General features: G+C 46.1%; 1 protein-coding gene across 1 annotated transcript in view; it reads right to left on the reverse strand.

The window, feature by feature from the left end:
- Positions 1–544: 544 nt before the first annotated feature.
- The window catches only part of IFI30 (IFI30 lysosomal thiol reductase), a 56,889-nt gene continuing 33,786 nt past the window's right edge, over positions 545–23,647 (reverse strand). The window contains exons 4-7 of the mRNA XM_040417819.1: positions 19,848–19,943; positions 9,020–9,172; positions 2,391–2,459; positions 545–693 (exon numbers count right to left, since the gene is read on the reverse strand). Coding sequence (XP_040273753.1) covers positions 616–693; positions 2,391–2,459; positions 9,020–9,172; positions 19,848–19,943 — 396 coding nt within the window. The 3' untranslated portion in view covers positions 545–615. The remainder of the gene's footprint in view (positions 694–2,390; positions 2,460–9,019; positions 9,173–19,847; positions 19,944–23,647) is intronic.

The raw sequence follows: 23,647 nt of genomic DNA on the forward strand, positions 1-23,647 counted from the left end.
TTCTGCTAGTCCTGTAGTATAAAACTGAAAACCTGACAGACTTCATTATAAATCAAAATAAGCGTTAGATAGAACTATTTAAAGTGTAACTCATTTTTTTTATTTTTGTAATGTATAGGGACAGTGATACTGACCATTTTTGTAATATATTTTGATTACTGAAATCATATACTTCTATTAGAAAAATAGCTGGAAAGTGGCCCATGTTGAGCCTTAGCAACGTTCCTCTGTCTTCTGTTTACATAACAGTGGAGACTTGCTCAACACTGACTGCTTTGTAAAAAAAAGACAGAGAAGTGTTGCTAAGGCTCAAAATGGGCCACTCTGGAGCTATTTTTCTAATAGAAGTGTATGATTTCAGTAATCAAAGTATATTACAAAAATGGTCAGCGTCACTGCCCCTACACATTGTAAAAAGAAAAAAAAAGAATGACAGTTACACTTTATTTCAAACCAACATGAAATTACCAAGGTAACGGTTTTCTGTAGGATCTCTTTTGTACCCCATGTCATATCGGATTCTTTAATAAACCAGAACTAAAGGTTGTACTTTCACATGTGTTTTAAGATTTAATTTTGCACAATTCTTGTAGTAAGTCTTTGATCTGTAATGATTCAGTTTAAACACACAGAATTCCTCTTTAATGGAGTCAGTCCCTTCTCCGAACCCGAACAAGCATCTGGTTTTGGCCCCTGGTTTTTACAAAGCAAACACATTAGAATGGTACAGTAGTAAAAACAATAATAACTGAAAGTGAGATAAAAAGGAAGCAGATAGTAAGATGTTAGTGTATCCTCTCCAAAACACCATCTCTTTGAGAAGACCACACCCTTATCCTGACCAGAATTTCTGTGATGGATATTCAGTTCTATGATATAGTATGCATGCTGACCATCTTCTTTCAGAAAGCCAACCCCTAGAAGACCACTTTACGATGGAATTTTGTGTCATCTCAAAGAGGTTTCACAGTCTGTGCAAGGTTTGGATAGTTAATCATGCTGTATATAGGCAGATCAGTGACTACCAAGACTAAATATATAATATGTCAATACCTCACATCACATTTCTACATGAACACAAAATAAAGAAAATGTTGCAACAAATCTTCTCCCCATTCAGACGACAACTCTTCAGAATCTGAAATGTTCCCAAGGAACTGCTTATTGCAAAAATTAAGAATTGGAATTGTACAATTTGAGAATATCTCGTTTGCTTGCTTTGTGGACTTTATGCATGACCCTTGGCCTCCTATTTCTCCCCTAAAGCTAACTGTACACATTAGATTAAAGGGGTTTTACTTTTATACCTATGACCTATCAGTACCTAACCTCCGGCATGCTAGGAGTTGTAGTTTCTCCATAGCTGGAGTGCCGGAGGTTATCCATCACTGGCCTAGGCTAAGCTGCATGAAGGCAGTGGTTCTACTGCAAACGCTGGTGCTCACAGTAGTTTCGGAAAATCCCTATAATGTTCGCTGCACTCACTTGTTTTGGTGGTATCGGCAGACCATCAAATGTGTATGTGGAACTCTTGACTCTCCTTGATGCGGGGAAGAGAAGGATCAAGCTAATGGAATTCAACATGCCCCATCCTTTTGTTCTTGGGGAGAACATGCCGCCAAAGGAGTCTGATTAACTTTCTTTCCTCATCACATTGAGAACATGTACATGAACATTGTATTTGAGGGTGGTTGATGGGAGAGATAGTTGTCAGCCGAATGCTATCTAACTTCTTTAGCCAGCCTAAGTATATCACCCCGACCTACAGCCCCCATCCTTTTTTTTTTTCTGTTTTCACCATGTATGTTTATTCATAGTGAACCATTTGGTAAATTTATTCTTGGCCTGTATTATGACCAAGTGTATATTACATTTCTTTTGTCTGTTTTTCCTAGTTATTGTTTCAACAACTTTTTTTCCAGATCTCACTGCCTAATAAAGTGCAGCACTGGGCCTCTAACACCTGCACCTTCTGTATTGAACCTGACATGATTAGACCAAATTGATCGATGTGCCTGATACATATATGGTAATATTTCTCCTGCATATCATTTGGCATCTGACTTTTCTAGCTCTGTCTAAATCTGTTCTAATTAAAATGTTAGAAAACACATTATGTTCTCTGATGAAACCAAAATGTAACTCAAGTCTTTGCTAGGAAGCTACTCTTTTTTTTTAAGAAGCTCTATGAAATCTGTCAGAAACTGATATGCTTAGAAATGCAATAAATCGGAGTGCACAGCCACACACCACGTGGAATTCATTTTTCTCCACTAGCTTTCTGACTTTAGATGCCATATTCTATGTAAGGGTTCTACCATACATGCACGAATGCAGTTATAGAATGAATCATCACATTAGTACCATAATGCCAGTAATATAATACTTACGGTGTACATTTCACAGATAAGGTTGAACAATGCACTTAAAGCTTTTTCTTGAAGAGAATCATCGTGTTTCTAAAAACGTGGACATGAAATGTCTGGTTAAAATAATATTGGAAGATGATTACATTTGACAGCTCTTTTAACCCTAAAACAGTTCTGCCTGAGCCCTGTTTGGGCTTTGTGGGTAGGACCAAACAGCTCACCCGAGCAGGCTGGGGGAGGGGCTGTTTTAACCCATAATATCTCGGGCTGTGTAGCAGCTAGAGATGTGAGCCTGGTCTTGGTTGAAATCTGACAATCCAATCAGGTCAGAAAAAAAATCAGGTTTCAGATGCTTTCACTCCCAGCCAGATTTCTAAAGGCTATATCTCCCAATATAGAGCAGCTGTAGCAGTTCCTGGTCAAACAAGACGAGAATCACATTTCTTGCTGCTACACAACCCAAGATAATAAGTAGCCCCCCCCTTCAGCTGGATGTGATCTCAGCCAGCGTAGTGGAGGGGATGGGGACAGTCAGGGAGGCACTTACAGCCTGCAGAGGAAAGAAACAGATACTATCTCGCTGTGTAACTGTACATGTTATAAAAATCCTTCCCCTGTTAATTGACGCCATGACCCAGATGCTTACTAACATGCAGATCACATCACCAAATAAGTCATACCGGACACTTGTACCCCAACCCACAAACATCAATAAAGTATCCATTTTGCACTGTCCCTATCCAGCCCATATTCGATCTTTACCATACAGCATGCTGACCACTTCTCTAGCGATACTAGTCACATGCTGCGGTAGTAATTATAATTATTATCACTAGAGAGGAATCTAATACATTTTTTTTTCCTTTTATATATCTATAAAAGAGACTTCTGACAGTCAGAAAATACATTTTATCTCCCTGACTGTTGCCAAGAAATGATTGTTTTTATTCATTTTTACAAAACACACCATGGCTCTATTTACCCGCCCAATCACTGGCCTCAACAGTGCAGGTTAACTACTTATCAGTTCTTTATTATAATTGTAGGAAGGCGCAAGAGTCCGTCATTGACGGAAGGCATATGTCACTGAGGTTCCTGGCCTTGGTGAGGTAAGAGACAGAAGTTTTAAGTGTCAGCGGCAGTTAGTGCTGACTGACACTGTTTGTTGTTTAGTATGGCTGCAAAGCCGATCCGGGACGGCTCTTACTGGGAGTAGCCAAAGTGCTGGGTGGGTGGCTTCTCTCCACGCTCCGGCCGGGTCTTGGTTTGGATATAAAAGCAGAGACAGCACTGTCAGGTGGTGTGGATTATCCTCCACCTGACAGGGAAGCTGTGGAGTCTCAGTTTTTTTAGATCTAAGGATGTGTGCCGTGCTAAAGGGCTGAGAGCCGCATTGCTGCAAAGCAGGCCACTAAAGCCTGTTGTGGACTGCTGCTGACAAAACCGCTGACAAGGTGAATGTTTTTTGTTCTGTGGACTTGCCCTGGTGTGAATGTACACCAAGACGGCGAATCGTCATTTTGTTAATAAACACTGAACTGTTTAAGTTAAATACTTTGTTTTTGCCTTTATACTGCGTCCGCTAATCTGCCTACCAGAGCGAATCCCCACAATTGGTGTCTGATGCGGGCAAACGCAGTGAGGCTGGCCTGAAGGCTGAAAAGTTTTTATTTTTCCCTGGGCACGAGTGTATGTCCTATATTAAGCCGGCAAGGTTACGACCCGTGTCCCCTGACAAAAGGTGGTCGTGAAAGCCCTCATGGAGGCCAACTTGCAGCAGCGGGAGGCTAACCAGCTGCTATTACAGCAAGTGATGGCATTGCAAGCAGAAGGAGCGTCCCAGAACGTCCACGAAGCCTGGAAAGCTGTCCGTGCGGCGATCCCCAAGATGACCCCCTCGGATGACGTTGAGACCTATCTGGCTGTATTTAAAAAGGTGTCCGTGAGGGAGAAGTTACCCCCAGACCAGTGGGCTGAGGTCGTTGCTCCGTTCCTGGCGTCTGGACCCCAGCAAGTGTTTTTCTATCTCCCCGATGATCAAGCGGCCGACTATGCGACCGTAAAAAGGTGAGATCCTGGCGAGACTGGGGGGGAATGTATTGGTCACAATATTATGACCTGCTACACCGGTTTCAAAAATGGCTTCAGCCTGACATACTGACTTCCACTGCTATGCTGGACCATCTGTTGGCGGATGTGTTCTGGAGGGCTTTGCCGTACCCTCTCCAGCACTGGATCGGCCAGGTGTCTCCTGGTAATGCTTTTAGAGATGGTCGACCGGTGGAGCGCTACGAGCTTACCAGAAATCTGCAGGGGGGTTCTTTTGGGAGGGGGCTAGTCAAACCCCAGAAATCTCTACCCCAGACCCGGTGGCTGGAGCCAAACCTGCCCGAGACTTACCCCCTGCAGACCCAGCCCCAATGGTCTGCTGGCGGTGTCACGAGCCTGGACACATAAGGGCCGACTGTCCCCATCGGGGTGAACCCATGGATAACAACTATGGCTACCGCCACTCATTGTATGCCAGGAAGCTATGTGCCACAGGAACCTCCGAGACTATAGACAATAGCCACCTGTGCCAGGTGGAAGTGGGGGACACTCTGGCGGTGGCACTGCTGGATTCAGGGAGCCTGGTGTCCCTGGTAAGAGCTGCCCTAGTGCGGCCCTCCGAGTATACTGGCCGAAAGGTCGGCGTCGTATGCATTCATGGAGACTTAAAGGACTATCCCACCGCTCTGGTCTCTCTGTCAACGGTGGCCGGCAGGTGGACTCATGAGGTGGTCGGCGCCACAAAATTACAGTATGAACTAATAATTGGGAAAGACTTTCCCGGTTTCCCGGCACTATGGCCGGATACAAAAGTTAGCGATACCCGTGAGACAGATGTAACTCTGGCAGAGTGGCCCAGCTCAAGGGGGAGACCAGAACCCTAGGAACCTGAGTCCCAAGGGACAGCGGTAGGGGTGACCGCCACTTCAGTGGAAGAGGGAGAGACAACCCCGCTAAGTGTGATGGTGGGAGACATGGAGGGCTTGCCGCCGGGTCCTGAGCTAGCAGACCTCAATGTATTCGGGGATAATTTTGGTACTGCACAAGACCGGGACCCAACTCTGTCCCGGGCCTGGGAAAATGTATTAATAATAGATGGGGAACCACAACAACCGGGGGCAGAGTCGGTGTTTCCCCGTTTTGTGGTTCATCAAGATATGTTGTATCAGGTAAACCAGCTGCGAGGTGAATCCATTGAACAGTTGGTAGTGCCCCAGGCTTATCGCAAACTCGTGTTAGAGTTAGCCCACCAGCATGTTCTCGGGGGTCATCTGGGAATGCAGAAAACACAGGACCGGATACTACAATGGTTTTACTGGCCCGGTGTGTTCAGAAAGGTAGAAGAATATTGTAAGTCTTGCCCAACCTGCCAGATAACGAGCCCCCAGCCACATTTCCGTAGTCCCCTGGTACCCCTCCCGATTATCGAGGTCCTGTTCGAGTGAATCGCTATGGATCTCGTAGGCCCGGTACCGAAGTCCGCTAGAGGGCACCAACACATCTTGGTCGTCCTTGACTACGCCACTCGGTACCCGGAGGCGGTGCCACTGCGTCATACATCAGCCAAACTCATAGCTAAGGAGTTAATTGAGATGTTTTCTCGAGTGTGTTTGCCTAAGGAGGTTCTGACTGACCAAGAGACTCTGTTTATGTCCATGGTCATGAGGGAACTCTGTAAGTTGCTCCACATAAAACAGCTACGGACGTCTGTGTATCATCCGCAAACGGACGGCCTGGTAGAGAGGTTTAATCAAACATAAAAAAATATGTTAAAAAGAGTGGTGTCTAAGGATGGGAGGGACTGGGACCTTCTTCTGCCCTACCTCATGTTCGCAGTGCGAGAGGTGCCCCAGGCCTCTACTGGGTACTCGCCCTTCGAACTGCTATACGGCAAACACCCTCGCGGTCTGTTGGACGTGGCCAAAGAGGCGTGGGAACAACAACCCACACCGCACAAAAGTGTTGTTAAGTACGTCACCCAGATGCAAGGATGGATAGAAACAGTTTTACCTCTGGTTAGGGAGCATATGGAGGCTGCGCAACGAGCCCAGAGTAGGGTATATAATCGGCAGGCGCGGGTCCGGAACTTTAACCCGGGTGATCGGTTGTTGGTTCTGGTACCAACCGTAGACAGTAATTTCCTAGCTAGGTGGCAGGGGCCCTACGAGGTACTTGAAAAAATTGGAGAGGTAGATTACAAGGTACGCCAGCCAGGGAGGCGAAAACCGGAGCAAGTGTACCATGTGAATCTTCTCAAACCATGGAAAGATAGGGAAACCTGTACTGAAGACAGCCCACGACTAGGGTTTCTAGGGGAAGCGGTTTCGGCCCCTCTGTTTGAAGCAAGGGAAGCGGCTGCCACAGTGAAAATTGCTGACAGCCTCTCCTCTAAACAGACTCTGGAAGCCAGGGAGTTCATTAGTCGGAACACGGATGTGTTCTCAGATCTCCCTGGACGCACTTCCATAATCCGGCATGACATTATCACTGAGTCTCAGGCAAAAGTCCGGTTAAAACCATACCGGGTACCAGTAATGCTGCAGCTAGACGTCATTGAGGAGTCCAAAAGGGAATGGACCAGTCCGATAGTCTTAATACCCAAGCCGGACGGGACATTGCGCTTCTGTAACGATTTTCGCAAACTAAATGAAATCTCTAAGTTTGATGCATATCCCATGCCTCGGGTGGATGAGCTTATTGAGAGGTTAGGCCAAGGTCGGTATTTTTCAGTTTTGGACCTCACCAAAGGGTACTGACAGGTACCCTTGACGGAGGCTGCCAAAGAGAAAACTGCCTTCATTACACCAGAGGGGCTATACCAATATAAGGTGTTAACCTTTGGTCTGCATGGCGCCCCTGCCACTTTTCAATGGCTCATGGACGTTGTACTTCGTCCACATCGTCGGTACGCTTTGGCTTACCTTGACGATATTGTCATTCATAGTACCGACTGGGAAAGTCATCTACCAAAAGTGCAGGCTGTAGTGGACTCCCTTAGGAAGGCTGGACTGACCGCTAACCCAAAAAAGTGTGCGATAGGGTTAGAAGAGACCAAGTACCTGGGGTATGTAATTGGGCGCAGAATTATCAAACCTTAGGTAAACAAAATTGAGGCAATTCAGAATTGGCCCCGACCTGTCACCACTAGGCAAATAAAGTCATTCCTGGGAATGGTGGGCTATTATATGAGGTTCGTTCCCCATTTTGCCACTTTAGCGGCTCCGTTGACAGGGCTCATGAAGGGACGCAAGTTAGTGACGGTCCACTGGAATGAGCAGGCGGAAAAGGCTTTCTCCGCTTTGAAGTCGGCCCTGTGTGGGTCCCTGGTTTTGGTGACGCCCGACTTCAAAAGGGAGTTTGTGGTACAGACCGATGTCTCTGAAGTAGGCCTCGGAGCTGTACTCTCTCAGGAGAGCAATGGGGAGGAACATCCCAGTGTTTTCCTGAGCCGCAAACTTACCCCAGCCGAGACTAGGTACAGTATAGTGGAGAGAAAGTGCTTGGCCTTCAAGTGGGCACTCGAGTCTCTCCGCTATTATCTGTTGGGGAGAAAGTTCCGTCTGGTGACCGACCACTCCCCTCTCAAGTGGATGAGCCAAGCCAAAGATAGGAATGCTCGGGTAACCAGATGGTTTTTATCTTTACAAAACCTCAAGTTTTCTGTGGAACATGGGGCAGGCAGGTTACAGGGAAACGCAGATGCCCTGTCCCGGGTACACAGTCTGGCGGGTGTTCACCCCCTCAGGGTTGAACAACGGGGGAAGGTATGTAGGAAGGCGCAAGGGTCCGTCATTGAAGGAAGGTATGTGTCGCCGAGGTTCCTGGCCTCGGTGAGGTAAGAGCCGGTATTTTTAAGTGTCAGCGGCAGCTAGTGCTGACTGACACTGTTTGTTGTTTAGTATGGCTGCAAAGCCTATTCGGGACAGCTCTTACTGGGAGTAGCCAAAGTGCTAGGTGGGTGGCTTCTCCCCACGCTCCAGGCCGGGTCTTGGTTTGGAAAAAGAAAGCAGAAGCAGCACTGTCAGGTGGTGTGGATTATACTCCATCTGACAGGGATGCCGTGGAGTCTCTGGTTTTTGAGATCTAAGGATGTGTGCCGTGCTAAAGGGCTGAGAGACGCATTGCTGGGAAGCAGATCCCTAAAGCCTGTTGTGGACTGCTGCTGACAAAACTGCTGACCAGGTGAATGTTTTTTGTTCTGTGGACTTGCCCTGGTGTGAATGAACACCAAGACGGCGAACTTTCATTTTGTTTGTGTGAATAAACTCTGAACTGTTTAAGTTAAAGACTTTGTTTTTGACTCTATACTGCGTCCGCTAATCTGCCTACCAGAGCGAATCCCCACAGTATATATATATTTATTTGAATTACCTGAAAAAAACATGGCAAAAAAGTGTGAACATGAAAAAACTTTTTTTTTTAAGTGCAAAAAAATCTAATTTGTTTGTGAAAGACACCTAAAAGAATCATCCATTACAGAATGCACACTTTGGGTGAAAGATTAAACAATGTTATATTTTTTGTTGGTGACTAAACCTCTTAGTGACCACCAATCTTTTATATTACACACAGTATAAAAGCACACATGATTACAAACTTACCCCATTAATGACCACCCATGGCACGTACTCATGTGGAGGATTTAGTGCATCAGTTTTTAAGGCATTCTGGTGCATAAGTTTGTTACCCAGGTCACCATTCACACAGTCCATTACAGTTTTGACTGAAAGATCTATTTGATAGGCTGCAAGGCACTGTAATAGAGTAAATCATGATGGAAATTTACGCATTTAATAAACAAGGCTCATGGCGCTTCATGTAGTAATGATGGTGATGATAATAATTATCAGGGGAATACACAGAAATTATAAGGCCCTCTACCAACATGTTTCAGATTTTTTTTATTTAGCTGATAAAAATAAAGAAAAAGTCTCTTTACCGGTCATCTATGTTGGAAAAAGTGGAAAATGTAGTTTATAAATATTTCTCCATGTATTTACATCAGGCGACTGCTATACATACACTGATAAGTCTCCCCCTATACAGCTAATCTTCTTATTCCCTCTACATAGTACATGATAAAAATGGACTGCCTGCAGCCACCACTAGGAGGATCTCAGTGCATAGGAATCTTATACAGTAACCAGTGAAATTAATGGAAACTCTAAAACCAGATCTATTTGTACCAGTGGCACTGGTTTTATGCCGGGAACAGAAGAAGCAAAGCAGTTGCATGGTCTTCCTCCATGGTAGGTATGTCACTGATAATAGTACTTTTAATTAACATTTCTATTTTTTTGTCTCAAATGTCTAATAATTCTGTAATTTCTGGCCTAGTGTTACTTAAAGGATTCATCACGTGTTTAGGTTTTGCATTTTTCCTGTGACAATCTACAGAATCACACTTATGAAAATGATTTGTTGTTCCCATCTCCAGTCTTCCCTGAAAGGCATTCTGCTGTTCTACAGACAAACTGTACCATTTCATATGTAGAAGGATAAGACGCCACTCTTGCCACATTTAAGAAGTAGGTAGAAAAGTGCTCATGATTAAGCTATGTTAAATAGGTGCACTCCAGATTTATCAATAGCAACTTTTTAAAAAGTGTCATTTTCAAAGACACCATGCACAGTTTGATACATTTCGCAGACAATACAAAACTGGCTTGATAAATTTCCCCCATGGGGTGGCAGCTTTCTGGGACGGAGGGAACTAATAGCAGTGCGATTAGATACAGGACTAATTGATTTATGGTTGAGTGCCTGTTGTCTGTTTTCAGTCGCTTGTATTGTATGCCATAAAGTATATACAGTTGAAGAAGTTTTCTGGTTTACATCAACATTCCTAAACCCTTAGGATACCGGAGGTTTTTTCGTTTTTGCATTTTCATTTTTCTTCCCTATATTCCTTGAGCCATAACTTTTTTATTTTTCCATTCACATATGCATATGAGGGCTTATTTTCTGCGGGACAAGTTGTATTTCTAATGCCACCATTTAATATGCCATATAATGTAGTGGGAAGCGGGAAAAAAAATAAATATATATTTTACATCTGACCCCCATAACTTTTTTTTATAGTTATATCTACTGAGCTGTGTGGGGGCTCCTGCATAATGGCAACTAGACGGATACGTTATGCTGGCCATAGACTTCTATTTTGACGGAATGCCTCTAAAGGCATTCCATTATACATTCCTTTATTGAATTACGTTATGGTCTGTGGTAACGGAATCCATAACACAATTCACCATATACCCGAACTTTCGCACTTGCGTTAGAGGATTCCAGCAGGCAGTTCCTTGCCTGCCGGATCCGGAAATACGTATGCACACGTATAGCATGACAAATGCATTGAAACACCGGATCCGTCTCTCCGGTGTCATCTGGAAAAACGGATCCAGTATTTATTTTTTTCACATTTTTATAGGTCTGCGCATGCACAGATCGGGAAACCGGATCCGGTTTTCCGGAACACTTGGTACCGGGTCCGGCATTAATACATTTCAATAGAAATTAATGCCGTATCCGGCATTCCGGCAAGTGTTTCAGAATTTTGTCCGGAAAAAATGCTGCAGCATGCTGCAGTATTTTCTCCGGCCCAATCGGACAAATACCGTAAGGCACCTTTCACACGGGCGAGAATTCCACCCGGGTGCAATGCGTGAGGTGAACGCATTGCACCCGCACTGAATCCGGACCCGCACTGAATCACTTCAATGAGGCTGTTCAGATGAGCGGTGATTTTTACACATAACTTGTGCGTTGCGTGAAAATCGCAGCATGTTCTATATTCTGTGTTTTTCACACAACGCAGGCCCCATAGAAATGAATGTTGATGCGTGAAAAACGCAAGCATCCGCAAGCAAGTGCGGATGCAATGCGATTTTCACGCATGGTTGCTAAGGAGACGAGGGATGAGTTACCCAGGACCCCATTTACTTAATTTTATTTTTACTAATATGGAAAATAATAGCATTTTTTAATTAAGACCGAAGGTCCTTTTCCAGCCTGCAAGAAGAAGAAAGAAGACTAGCCCGGCTGCGCGATCAAGGTGAGTTACATTTATTTATTTATTTTAACCCCATAATGGACCTTTTACTTAGCATTGTGAATTAAAGAATGCTATTATTTTCCATTATAACCATGTTATAATGGAAAATAATAAAATATACAGATCACCGATCCAAAACTCAGTGAAGAAGTTCGGGTCTGGGTACCAGTCAGTTTTTTATCACGCGCATGCAAAACGCATTGCACCCGCAAGATAAAAACTGAACATCGGAACGCAATCGCAGTCAAAACTGACTGCAATTGCGTACCTACTCGCACGATTTTCCCTGATGGCAAACGCAGCGCATCCGGACCTAATCCGGACACGCTAGTCTGTAAGGGGCCTAAGAGACTGAACTGAAGACATCCTGATGCATACTGAACGGAATCCTTTCCATTCAGAATGCATTAGGATAAAACTGAAGTGTTTTTTTCTGGTATTGAGCCCCTAGGACGGAACTCAATACCGGAAAACTTTAACGCTAGTGTGAAAGTACCCTTACATGGTGAAAATGGGTCAGGAGAGTAAAAATTGAAAAAGAAAAAGCATAAGGAAGATGTATATGAGGTAATCTACTACATGTGCATAGCTGTTAAGAATCATAGTAATCCCATAAAACCCCTTTAAAGTACTGTAAAACCATCAACTTAAGGGCTCATGCACGCAAACGTATTTTCTTTCGGTGTCCGTTCTGGGGTTTTTTTGCGGACCGTATGCGGAACCATTTGTTTCTATGGGTCCTCAAAAAAAATGGAAGGTGCATTCCGTGTATGTATGTCCGTATTTCCGTTCTGCAAAAAAATAGAACATGTCTTATTATTGTCCGCATTACGGACAAGGATAGTACTGTTCTATTAGGGGCCAGCTGTTACGGAATGCACACGGACTTTATCCGTATTTTTTGCGGACCGCAAAATACATACGGTCGTGTGCATGAGCCCTTACAGAAATAGTAGCGGTGGCAACTAGGAACATAAAAAAGTGAGGTCTAAATGAATTTAAAGGAGTTTCCCAGGATTATTATGGTTTTTAACAGACATGCTCATGTAGTTGCTTACCTTATGTACATCTTCCCCATGCTTTTTTTCATTTTGGACTCTCTTGATTTTTCCATGTAAATAAATCACTCTGATGTGTTTCCATCCTGTATGTAGCACTTTGTATTGCTCTATCCAGTCAAACCCATAACGTACTTCTCCTTTCTCTATCATAGTTCCAGCACCACCCCTAACATCACCCAGCTAGTTTATAGCTCTTGATATCCATCTAGTTACGATACACGGACACTCCTCTATCACTGTCCCCGTTACTGCTGTGATACGCCCATGGACATAACATGACATGACAGGAAAATAAGAAAGTCTGCATGGACAGCCCAAAACGGAAAGGGCAGTAAGATAAGAGAAGCTACCTTCTTGAAATATTATTTTAAAGGATGTTGATGCAAACTTGAAAATCTCTTTAACCCCTTCCCAATCAGTGCCATACATTTATGCCGTTAGCCAGGTCTTTAAAATGGCACACTCTCTCTCGAGGCCAGCGGGCACCTTAGCTGCTAATGTCTGCGATAGGCTTTAATGACCAGCAAGAAGCTGAAGAGATCTGGGCTGCAAACTCTGCAGAGACAAGTTGTGGTCGGGAGAAGTCATGATGGTGGTCTGAACTGGCTGGAGAATAACTGGAGAAGATGTCACTAAATGGAAATGTTTATTCTGCACTGACTATATTTACTCAATGCTGTAGTCACCTGTATGATCTAAGTACAGCTGATGATGGGTGGTAGCATTCTGTTTTGTCAAAAAACAACTTCCATCATACTTTTAAAAAACTGTTCAGGCCATATTGGGAGCTGTAGTTTCACATGTACAAATTTATATAGCAAGGGCTAAGAGGAGTATGAAAACGGTATCTGTTCTGAACTTTTTAAGCCAGTGATGTTGTTGAGGAACGGTTGAGACGTATGCATATATATCCATGCATGCCTGCAAACACGTGCGGGCATGTACGGTATATGTGTGCATACTTCAACCTCAGCATCATGGGACGATGTGCGCAAATGTGCCCAGCATCTGCGCACGTCTGCCCATGGTGATCCCCAGGGGCTCATGGTGGCCCCTGTGGGAAATATGTGCCCCCTTATATTGTAGGGGCTTGTGCCCTCTTATATTGTAGGGGCTTGTGCCCTCTTATATTGTAGGGGCTTGTGCCCTCTTATATTGTAGGGGCTTGTGCCCTCTTATATTGTAGGGGCTTGTGCCCTCTTATATTGTAGGGGCTTGTGCCCCCTTATATTGTAGGGGCTTGTGCCCCCTTATCTGTGCCCCCTTATATATATGAATGTGGCCCCTTATGTATGATTAATGTATACATGTGTATGGATGTGCCCCAAGCATCAATACACATGTATATTATATATATCCCCCCCCCCCCTCCTACAACTGAAATCAGGTGCATCGGTGTGAATGTGCCCCAAGCATTCGCACTGATGCAATCTGGCTAATTGCATCAGAATGACCGGACAAGGGTCCGGTCATCCTGATGGATACAAAGAGCTCAGATTCAACAGAATCTGAGCCCTTTGTTGTAATTATCCCCAGTGCCGCTGGAGATAATTACACATGATAGAAGAAGGGGAGAAGCCTCTCCTCCTTCTATTATGTGCATTCCGACAGTGCGATTACTATCGCACTGTCCGGAATGCTAGGTGCAGCAGGCGGGAGATCAAAGGCTTCTCCCGCCTGTCTGCAGTGCGTCCCCGATGTGCTGGCCGGCGCAGTGACGTCATATCACTGGGCCGGCCCACGTGGGCCGCCCTGGTGGGCGGCGAGGCGCGGGAGTGCGGGACGCCGGGGGATAAATATCCGGCGGCCCCGGCACTCAGTGTTCAGGATCGGGGCCCCCACCTGGTGAGCGCATCGGCGTTGTGTAGCGTGTATTTATTGGCGATAGTTAGTTCAGTAAGGCGCATGCAGCTAGCGTAGCGATCAGTGTAAAGCATAGCGAAGGTATTGTGTTATTATTATATAAAGGCATAAATGGGCGGAGTTATCAATAGACGGCTCCTCCCATTTATGAATATTAATTATCGATATTTGCATAAATATTGGTGATTAATATTCCCCCTTTACATTGGCGAGCCAGGCCCACTGCTTAGATTTTGAAATCTGTGTTTGGTTTTGAGGCTAGAGGTCCGTTACACTGTCAATTATCAGGCAAGAGAGACGCGGTCAGTGGTCTGAGCGTCTAGGACCTGATAATTCGGACAGGTAGCGCGACTCTTCCTCACAGCACCAAGCGCAGATCAAAATCTTTAGCAGAGAATCTAGAATCTATCTGTGTACTAATATTTTTGTATTTGCTTTACACGGTCACCGTCGCTGGGGTAAGAGAAGAAGACACGGAAAAGTACAGCACCAACAAGCATCGCTCAAGTGATTGCAAGGGAGAAGCGGACACGTCACTGAAGGAGATCCATCTTCGTGGGAGCGGCGTACAAGTCCGGCTGGGGAAGAAGCGATCCGGGAAAATGGACTTCTTCCAAGCAGCTGCGAGGACGAAGAGGTACGGCCCCAAGGAGAAAATGGACGCTCATAAAACGGTGAGTATGGACTTCCCCACACTGCAACACTTGAGCAGACACAGCACATTTAACTCCATCCTCCCCACTACATACAAGTCAGCAGAAATGCTGTGGTCCGATTTGTTAGCAAAGGCTTGTAGTTACGATAAGCTATGTGTTAACAAACGGACGGTTTTGAACAAGGACAACAAACGGCTTCGGATGCTAGCCAACCTGTCACTTACCAGTAGGAGGAGCTCCCGGCCGGACCTGTCACTTACCAGTAGGAGGAGCTCCCGACCGGACGCAGACCTTCGCAGCTCGCAGGTAAGTATAATGGTTCTACAAATTGCTAAGTAACCATGGCAACCGGGACTGCAGTAGCGTCCTGGTTGCCATGGTTACCGATCGGAGCCCCAGCGATTAAACTGGGACTCCGATCGGTACACTCCGCTGTCACCAATGATAGGGGGGATATTTTAATTAGGAGGGGGAGGGAGGGGAGAAGGCCCACTGGCCACCAACGAGTTAACTACAGGGGAGGGAAGGGGGGCCCACTGGCCACCGAGTTAACTACAGGGGAGGGAGGGGGGGCCCACTGGCCACCAACGAGTTAACTACAGGGGAGGGAGGGGGGCCGGCTGCACTGGCCACCAATGAGTTAACTACAGGGGAGGGGGGGCCCACTGGCCACCAATGAGTTAACTACAGGGGAGGGGGGGGCGGCCGCACTGGCCACCAATGAGTTAACTACAGGGGAGGGAGGGGGGGGCGGCCACACTGGCCACCAATGTGTTAACTACAGGGGGGGGGGGGGGCTGCCCCCTGCTGCCTGGCAGCACCTTCCAGGCAGCAGGGGGCAGTCATGTACACAGTTCTGTTAGTATATTCTAACCTGAAGCGTCCCCATCACCATGGGAACGCCTCTGTGTTAGAATATACTGTCCGTTCTGAGTTTTCACGAAGTGAAAACTCAGCTTTGAAAAAGCTTTTATGCAGACGGATCTTCGGATCCGTCTGTATAAAAACTAACCTACGGCCACGGATCACGGACACGGATGCCAATCTTGTGTGCATCCGTGTTCTTTCACGGACCCGTTGACTTGAATGGGTCCGTGAACCGTTGGCCGTGAAAAAAATAGGACAGGTCCTATTTTTTTCACGGCCAGGAAACACAGATCACGGATGCGGCTGCAAAACGGTGCATTTTCCGATTTTTCCACGGACCCATTGAAAGTCAATGGGTCCGCGAAAAAAAACGGAAAACGGCACAACGGCCACGGGTGCACACAACGGTCGTGTGCATGAGGCCTAACAGAGATTTTTCCCTGACATTGGGAAAAAGAAACATCGTGAAAAGTGCCTCCCTGAGGATGGTACAATTCAGGAGAAGGGAGCACGGCTGCAGTGTAGATGGACCTGGGTCATGCAGAGTAAACATCAGATGTTTTGCATGTGGTGGCCTAGGTCACATAGCGAGACACTGCAAAACACACAGGACAGGAAACCAAGTCACGTGTTTCAGGTGTGGGAACAAAGGACACATTGCAAGGAATTGCCCTTGTGCAAGTAATTGCAATGTGTCCAACAGTATCAGCCAGGTAACAAATTGTGCAGTGGGGTCTAGTCAGCCTGGCCATAACGGGGTTACCTCTCGGCAGCATCACCAGCTGCTGAGGGGTCAGAGTGGCCAAGCTAGGCTAGGCAACATTTGACACCCCTGTACTATTTGTTACACCGTTTGTTCCCTGTGTATGTCCATGTTGTGTGTTTTTGTTATCCGTTTGTAAGTTTTTCTTGATGTTGATGGTGGTAGTCCTTGTCTACGGATGTGTTCTACCATGCTGATTTATGTAGTGTTGTAAGTCCCGTCTGCTGTCTTTGTTTCATTCTGTGTCCCCTTGGAGTGGAACAGTGTTATACTGTGGATCGAGAACGTATAGGTTCGCGAGCAGATAATATCACACGGGAAATCCTGCTGGTCGGGAGAAGGCATAAGGACCTTCAACAGAATCTGAGCCCTTTGTTGTAATTATCCCCAGCGCCGCTGGAGATAATTACACATGATAGAAGAAGGGGAGAAGCCTCTCCTCCTTCTATTATGTGCATTCCGACAGTGCGATTACTATCGCGCTGTCCGGAATGCTAGGTGCAGCAGGCGGGAGATCAAAGGCTTCTCCCGCCTGTCTGCAGCGCGTCCCCGATGTGCTGGCCGGCGCAGTGACGTCATATCACTGCGCCGGCCCACGTGGATGATGGGGGCGCGCGCGCGCGCCCCCTGGTGGGCGGCGTGGCGCGGGAGTGCGGGCCGCCGGGGGATAAATATCCGGCGGCCCCGGCACTCAGTGTTCAGGATCGGGGCCCCCACCTGGTGAGCGCATCGGCGCTCAGGACAACGCGGCCCCCCCCCCTCCGGCCCAAGGAAGAGAGGATCAGGGCCCCCCACGTGGCGGCCGACCGGACCGGACAGGACCCCCCCTCCCTGATATAGCGCGGTCCTCCCCAAGAGAGCGCAGGCAGCCACCCGGGCTGCGCTATTACAGAAGACCCCTGCCGCCCCCCCAGAGGAGAGCGCGATCGGCCCTCGATAGTAGTGCCTTGCCGCCCCCTAATGAAGGAACGGACCCAAGAGAGTGCGTCCTGCACTCTGGACTGGAATAGCCCTACCGGAGCAGACCCCTGGACAAACATTAAGTATCACCCCCTTATAACCCCCCACTATCCCACCAACGTACCCCCACTAACCCCCCACTATCCCACCAACGAACCCCCACTCCTCCCCATAACCCTATAACCCCTGGAACCCTCACCCCTGGTTCCTGATTAACCCTTCCCAAACCCCTATCCCACCAACTATACCCTCTCCCATATATCCTGCTCATCCCCTGGTTCCTGCTCTCCCCTGGTTAACCCTGTTATCAACCCCCATAGACCCCTGAACCCTGGTGGCCCTGATTAACCCCTGGTGGTTACCCTGGTTTCCTGCCTTGGTTGTCTGTCCTCTGTAGAGCATGCCTCTCCTCCTTCTATTATGTGCATTCCGACAGTGCGATTGTGACCCGTGCCTGTGAAGCGGCCCGCAAATAGCGGGCCGCAATGCTCGTTTGCCGGCCGTAGGTCAGCCGCATCGGATCGCGGACCCATTCACTTTAATGGGTCCGCGATCCGGCCGTTCCGCTAAAAGATAGGATTTGTTCTATCTTTTTGCGGAACGGAAGAACGGGACGTAACCCCAGGAGGCACTCCGTAGTGCTTCCGAGGGGTCCCGTCCCGTGCGGCCGCTCCGCGATTCCGGATTAGCGGACCCATTGAAGTGAATGGGTCCGCATCCGTGATGCGGAATTCACACGGAACTGTGGCCGTGTATTGCGGCCCGCGATTTGCGGGCCTCAATACGGCCACGGATCACACACGTTCGTGTGAACTTAGCCTAACTTTGCACATCCAGCGCCAGTTCTAAATGTAAGACAGCTTCCTAGCTGTTTTACATTTAGACCATTTTCTACACCTAATCAGGTGTAGAAAATTATGAATGAGATGGGCCTGCCGGCCCATCCCCTTCCCCGTCCACAATTTTAGACCTGGCGTGAGCGGGGCGAAGTCGCAGATAGAGGCACAACTAACCATTGCGCCACCTTCTGCGCCTGAAATATGCCTAATTTAAGCATATTTCACCCTTGGTTCTTGTGTTGTATTTATATACTGAGGTTAATTCTGATACTGCGTTTACGGTACAAGCTCCTGGTGCTGCATTTCAATTATGAGCTTGGTTCTGGTGCTGTATTTATATACTGAGGTTAATTCTGGTACGGTATTTATGGTATGGGCTTCTGGTGCTGCATTTGACTTATGGGCTTGGTCCTGGTGCTGTATTTCTGTACTATTCTTAGTTCCAGTGTTGTATTTATGTAGTAATGTCAGTTCTGGCACTTTATTTGTGTATTCAACTTTGATCTGATACTATCTATTCATATCTACATTGGATGCTGCATTTAGGCCACTGTCACAGATTCTGTTGAAATGATCAGACAAAAAATTCTGCATGTAGGACTTCAAAGTCCGGTAAAAAAAAACAGCATCCGAAATGGAAACTGAATGGACCCCATTGTAGTCAATTGAGTTTAGTAGTTTTTTTTTTAGTTATGTGCCGAATCCAGCATGGAATGTGATAACGCTCTTGTGAACCAAGCCTAACAGTAAATCACTTTCACAGTGCATGGAGGACACGTCATAAAAGGGGTATACAAAGGGGTATACATTGCCATGCCTCAAATGTCAACATGTCATTGGGATAGGGAACCACAGAGTGGAAAAGTCACATGACTGGAGGAAAACGGGGCATTACTGATAAACAATTACTATTAGTAAGTGCACTCCATATTGCGGTGAGGACCCATTGACTTGAATGGGTCTGCGATCCGCAACATACGACCAAAAATAAAACATGCTCTATCTTTTTGTGGTGCAGTGGCACAGACCCGAAAGCCCATGGAAGTGCTTCATAGCGCTTCCAATCCATGCCTCGGCTCCGCAAAAGATAGGTGAAGTTCTATCTTTGGGTACCATATATCTTGCGGATTACGGACTCATTCAAGTCAATAGTAAAAATAGTAAAGCGAACAAGAATAGGACATGTTCTATCTTTTTTGCGGGTGCCACGGAACAGACCTACAGATGCGGACAGTAGTTTGCTGTCCGCATCTTTTGTGGCCCCATTGAAGTGAATAGGTCCGCATCCGACCCAAACAAAATGCGGATCGGATGTGCAGAAAAAACATGTTCAAGTGCATGAGCCCTTGATTTCACTTTGACTTACCGGCTCCAAAGCACTTGTCAAATTGGAGGAGAATTCAATGCAGAAAATAACAGGAAAATAGAGTTGTATGTCTCCTAGATGATACATAATACAGGCCTAGAAATATAAAGAGCAAAAGATTACACAGCTGAAAATAAAGGTAAGTGGTGCTTGAGGAAACGTGTTCAATGAAATGCTGAAATGTCGTTGTGTAAGATTACTGATGATGTTTTTTACTCAGTTGAAGTTTATGGGGATAAACACATAACGTTAAAATATGCTACTTACTTATTCGGTTCGGGACCTGGGTCATTTTGGTCTTCAGGACCAGACACAGAGTTCACACTTCAGTTATTTGATCAGTTATTTCCGTCAGTGATTGTGAACAAAAACCAGTAGTGAAGTCTACTCCAAGATAAGGTATAAGGGCTTGTTCACACGACCGTATGGCTTTTTCAGTGTTTTGCAGGCCGTTTTTAACAGACCCGTTTTTCTTTTTTTTGTTTTAGTAGTGGTTCCATTCCGTTTTTCCGTATGGCATATACAGTATACAGTAATTACATAGAAAAAATTGGGCTGGGCATAACATTTTCAATAGATGTTTCCGCAAAAACGGAACAGATACGGAAGACATACGGAGTACATTCCGTATGTGTTCCGATTTTCTTGCGGACCTATTGACTTGAATGGAGCCACGGAACGTGATTTGCGGGCAATAATAGGACATGTTATATTTTTGAACGGAAATACGGAAACGGAATGCATACTGAGTACATTCCGTTTTTTTTTGCGGAACCATTGAAATGAATGGTTCCGTATACGGAACTCAAAAAAACGGCCCGCATACGGAATGCAAAAAATGTTCATTTCAATGGGTCTGCAAAGAAAACGGAATGTACTCCCTATGCATTCCGTTTCCGTGTTTCCGTATCTCCGTTCCGTGCAAAGATAGAACATGTCCTATATTTGGCCGCAAATCACATTCCGTGGCTCCATTAAAGTCAATGGGTCTGCAAAAAACCCGGAAATGCATCCGTATGTCTTCCGTATCCGTTCTGTTTTTTGCGGAACCATCTATTGAAAATATTATGCCCAGCCCAATTTGTTGTATGTAATTACTGTATACTGTATATGCCATACGGAAAAACGGAAACACAACGGAAACAAAAAACGGAACAACAGATCCGTGAAAAACAGACCGCAAAACACTGAAATAGCCATACGGTCGTGTGAAAGAGGCCTAATGGAAAGGTTTCCTCCTGTTCTGTGGTTTTCACCCCCACCTGGTTTTGGCTCAATAACTGATGGAAATAGCTGACCAAATAACTGAAGTGTGAATCCAGCCTAAGCCATTGCTTATATTTCAAAGGCTGGCCTCACATCACGTTTTGCCCTATGTTTAACTTATATGTTGGGGGGAAGGGGATGCAAAAGCAAAGTACAGTATGCTTTTCTATTTGTGGCATCCCTCTGAGGCATCTGTTTAGCGTGATGTGAACTCACCTTTAGGCTACCTGTACACGACCGTATGTGTTTTGCGGTCCGCAAATTGCAGATCTTAAAAAAAACCACACGGAAGCCATCCGTTTTCTTTGCGGTTCCATTGTAACAATGCCTAAACCGGACAAGAATATGACATGTTCTATTTTTTTTGCGGGGCTACGGAACGGACATACTGATGCTGACAGCATACGGTGTGCTGTCCGCATTTTTTGCGGACTCATTGAAATGAATGGGTCCGCATCCTATCCGCAAAAAAAACGGAATGGACACGGAAACAAACAACGTTCGTGTGCATGTAGCCTTAGGCTACATGCACACGACCGTATGTGTTTTGCTGTCCGCAAATTGCTTTCCGTATGCCATCCGTTTTTTTTTGCGGATCCATTGTAACAATGCCTAAAACGGACAAGAATAGGACATGTTCTATTTTTTTGGCGGGGCTATGGAACGGAAATACTGATGCGGACACACGGTGTGCTGTCCGTATTTTTTGCGGACCCATTGAAATGAATGGGTCTGCATCCTATCCGCAAAAAAAAACAGAATGGACACGGAAACAAACAACGTTCGTGTGCATGTAGCCTTAGGCTACATGCACACGACCGCATGTGTTTTGCGGTCTGCAAATTGCGGATCCACAAAAAAAAACGGATGACATCCGCATGCCATCCGTTTTTTTTTGGCGGATCCATTGTAACAATGCCTATCCTTGTCCGCAAAACGCTGGCCCATAGAAGTGAATGAGGCTGCGTGAAAATCGCATTGCATCCGCAAGCAAGTGCGGATGCAATGCGATTTTCACAGATGGTTGCTAAGAGATGTTGTTTGTAAACATTCAGTTTTTTATCACTCGCATGAAAAACGCAGTAAATCGCATTGCACCCGCGTGATAAAAACTGAATGCGATCGCAAACAAAACTGAATGGCTTTGTTTGTGAAATCGCTCAGTTTTCACTGAACGCATCCGCAACACATCCGGACATTATCCGGACACGCTCGTCTGCAAGGGGCCTAAGGCTTTCAAACAGCCTGATCTTGTGAGATTAGGTAAACCTTGTGATATCAACTGTGCTTCAGCATTGTTCTGAAGTATGTTCTGATTTGAGAGAGTCAGAGTAAGGGCTCATGCACACGAATGTATTTTCTTTCCGTGCCCGTTCCGGTTTTTTTGCGGACCGTATACGGAACCATTCATTTCAATGGGTCTGCAAAAAAATGGAAGTTACTCCGTGTGCATTCCGTTTTCGTATTTCCGTTTCACAAAAAAATAGAACATGTCCTATTATTGTCCGCATTGCGGACAAGAATAGTACTGTTCTATTAGGGGCCAGCTGTTCCGTTCTGCAAAATACAGAATGCACACAGACATCATCCTTATTTTTTGCGGATCGCAAAATACATACGGTTCTGTGCATGAGCCCTGATACTGCAGACAACGCCTATAGAGGAGAGAGGTGGCCTCAGCCCCATTGGTCCTTGGCTGCCTATCATCATACATGGCTCCAAGTTGGAGCCATATCTAGAGAACTAGAGATAAAATAAAAATATTTCTGGAATCAGGATAACAACCGTTGTTTTGGTCCGCATCCGAGCCGCAGTATTTGTGGTTTGGATGCGGACCCATTCACTTCAGTGGGGCCGCAAAAGATGCGAACAGCACTCCGCGTGGTGTCCGCATCCGTTGCTCCGTTCCATGGTCCGCCAAAAAAAAATATAACCTGTCCTATTCTTGTCCGTTTTGCGGACAAGAATAGGCAGTTATATTAATGGCTGTCCGTGCCGTTTCGCGAATTGCGGAACGCACACAGATACCATCCGTGTTTTGCGGACTGCAAAACACACAACGGTCGTGTGCATGAGGCCCAACAGTGATGATGTCAGATGAGCGATTTATTTACACTTAAAGAGGACCTTACATGGGTCCAGACTTTATAAACTAAGTATCAGGGTATGTAGGGCATACAGCAGGGATCTAATAGCGCTTACTATTTTTTCTGGGCGATGCTCCGTTCGCCCGCTGTGGCCCCCGTTACATTCTCCTGCCCTGTATGCTAATTTTTGCATCGGAACAGGGAGGAGGAGACTGCCCTGTTTCTCAATGGGCGTCACCTTCTCCCTGGATGTGAGCTGTCCAATCGCAGCGGAGAGCGTCACAGCCAGGGAGAAAAAAAAAAACTCACCTTTGGGAAGGCAGGAGAATTTAATGGGTGCCACAGCGGGCGAACGGAGCGGCGCCCAGAAAAAAATTGTAATCACTATTAGATCTCCGCTGTATGCCCTACATACCCTGATACTTCATTTATAAAGTCTGGACCCAT

The sequence above is a fragment of the Bufo bufo genome, chromosome 2, assembly GCF_905171765.1.
Source record: "Bufo bufo chromosome 2, aBufBuf1.1, whole genome shotgun sequence".
NCBI classification, from domain to species: domain Eukaryota; kingdom Metazoa; phylum Chordata; class Amphibia; order Anura; family Bufonidae; genus Bufo; species Bufo bufo.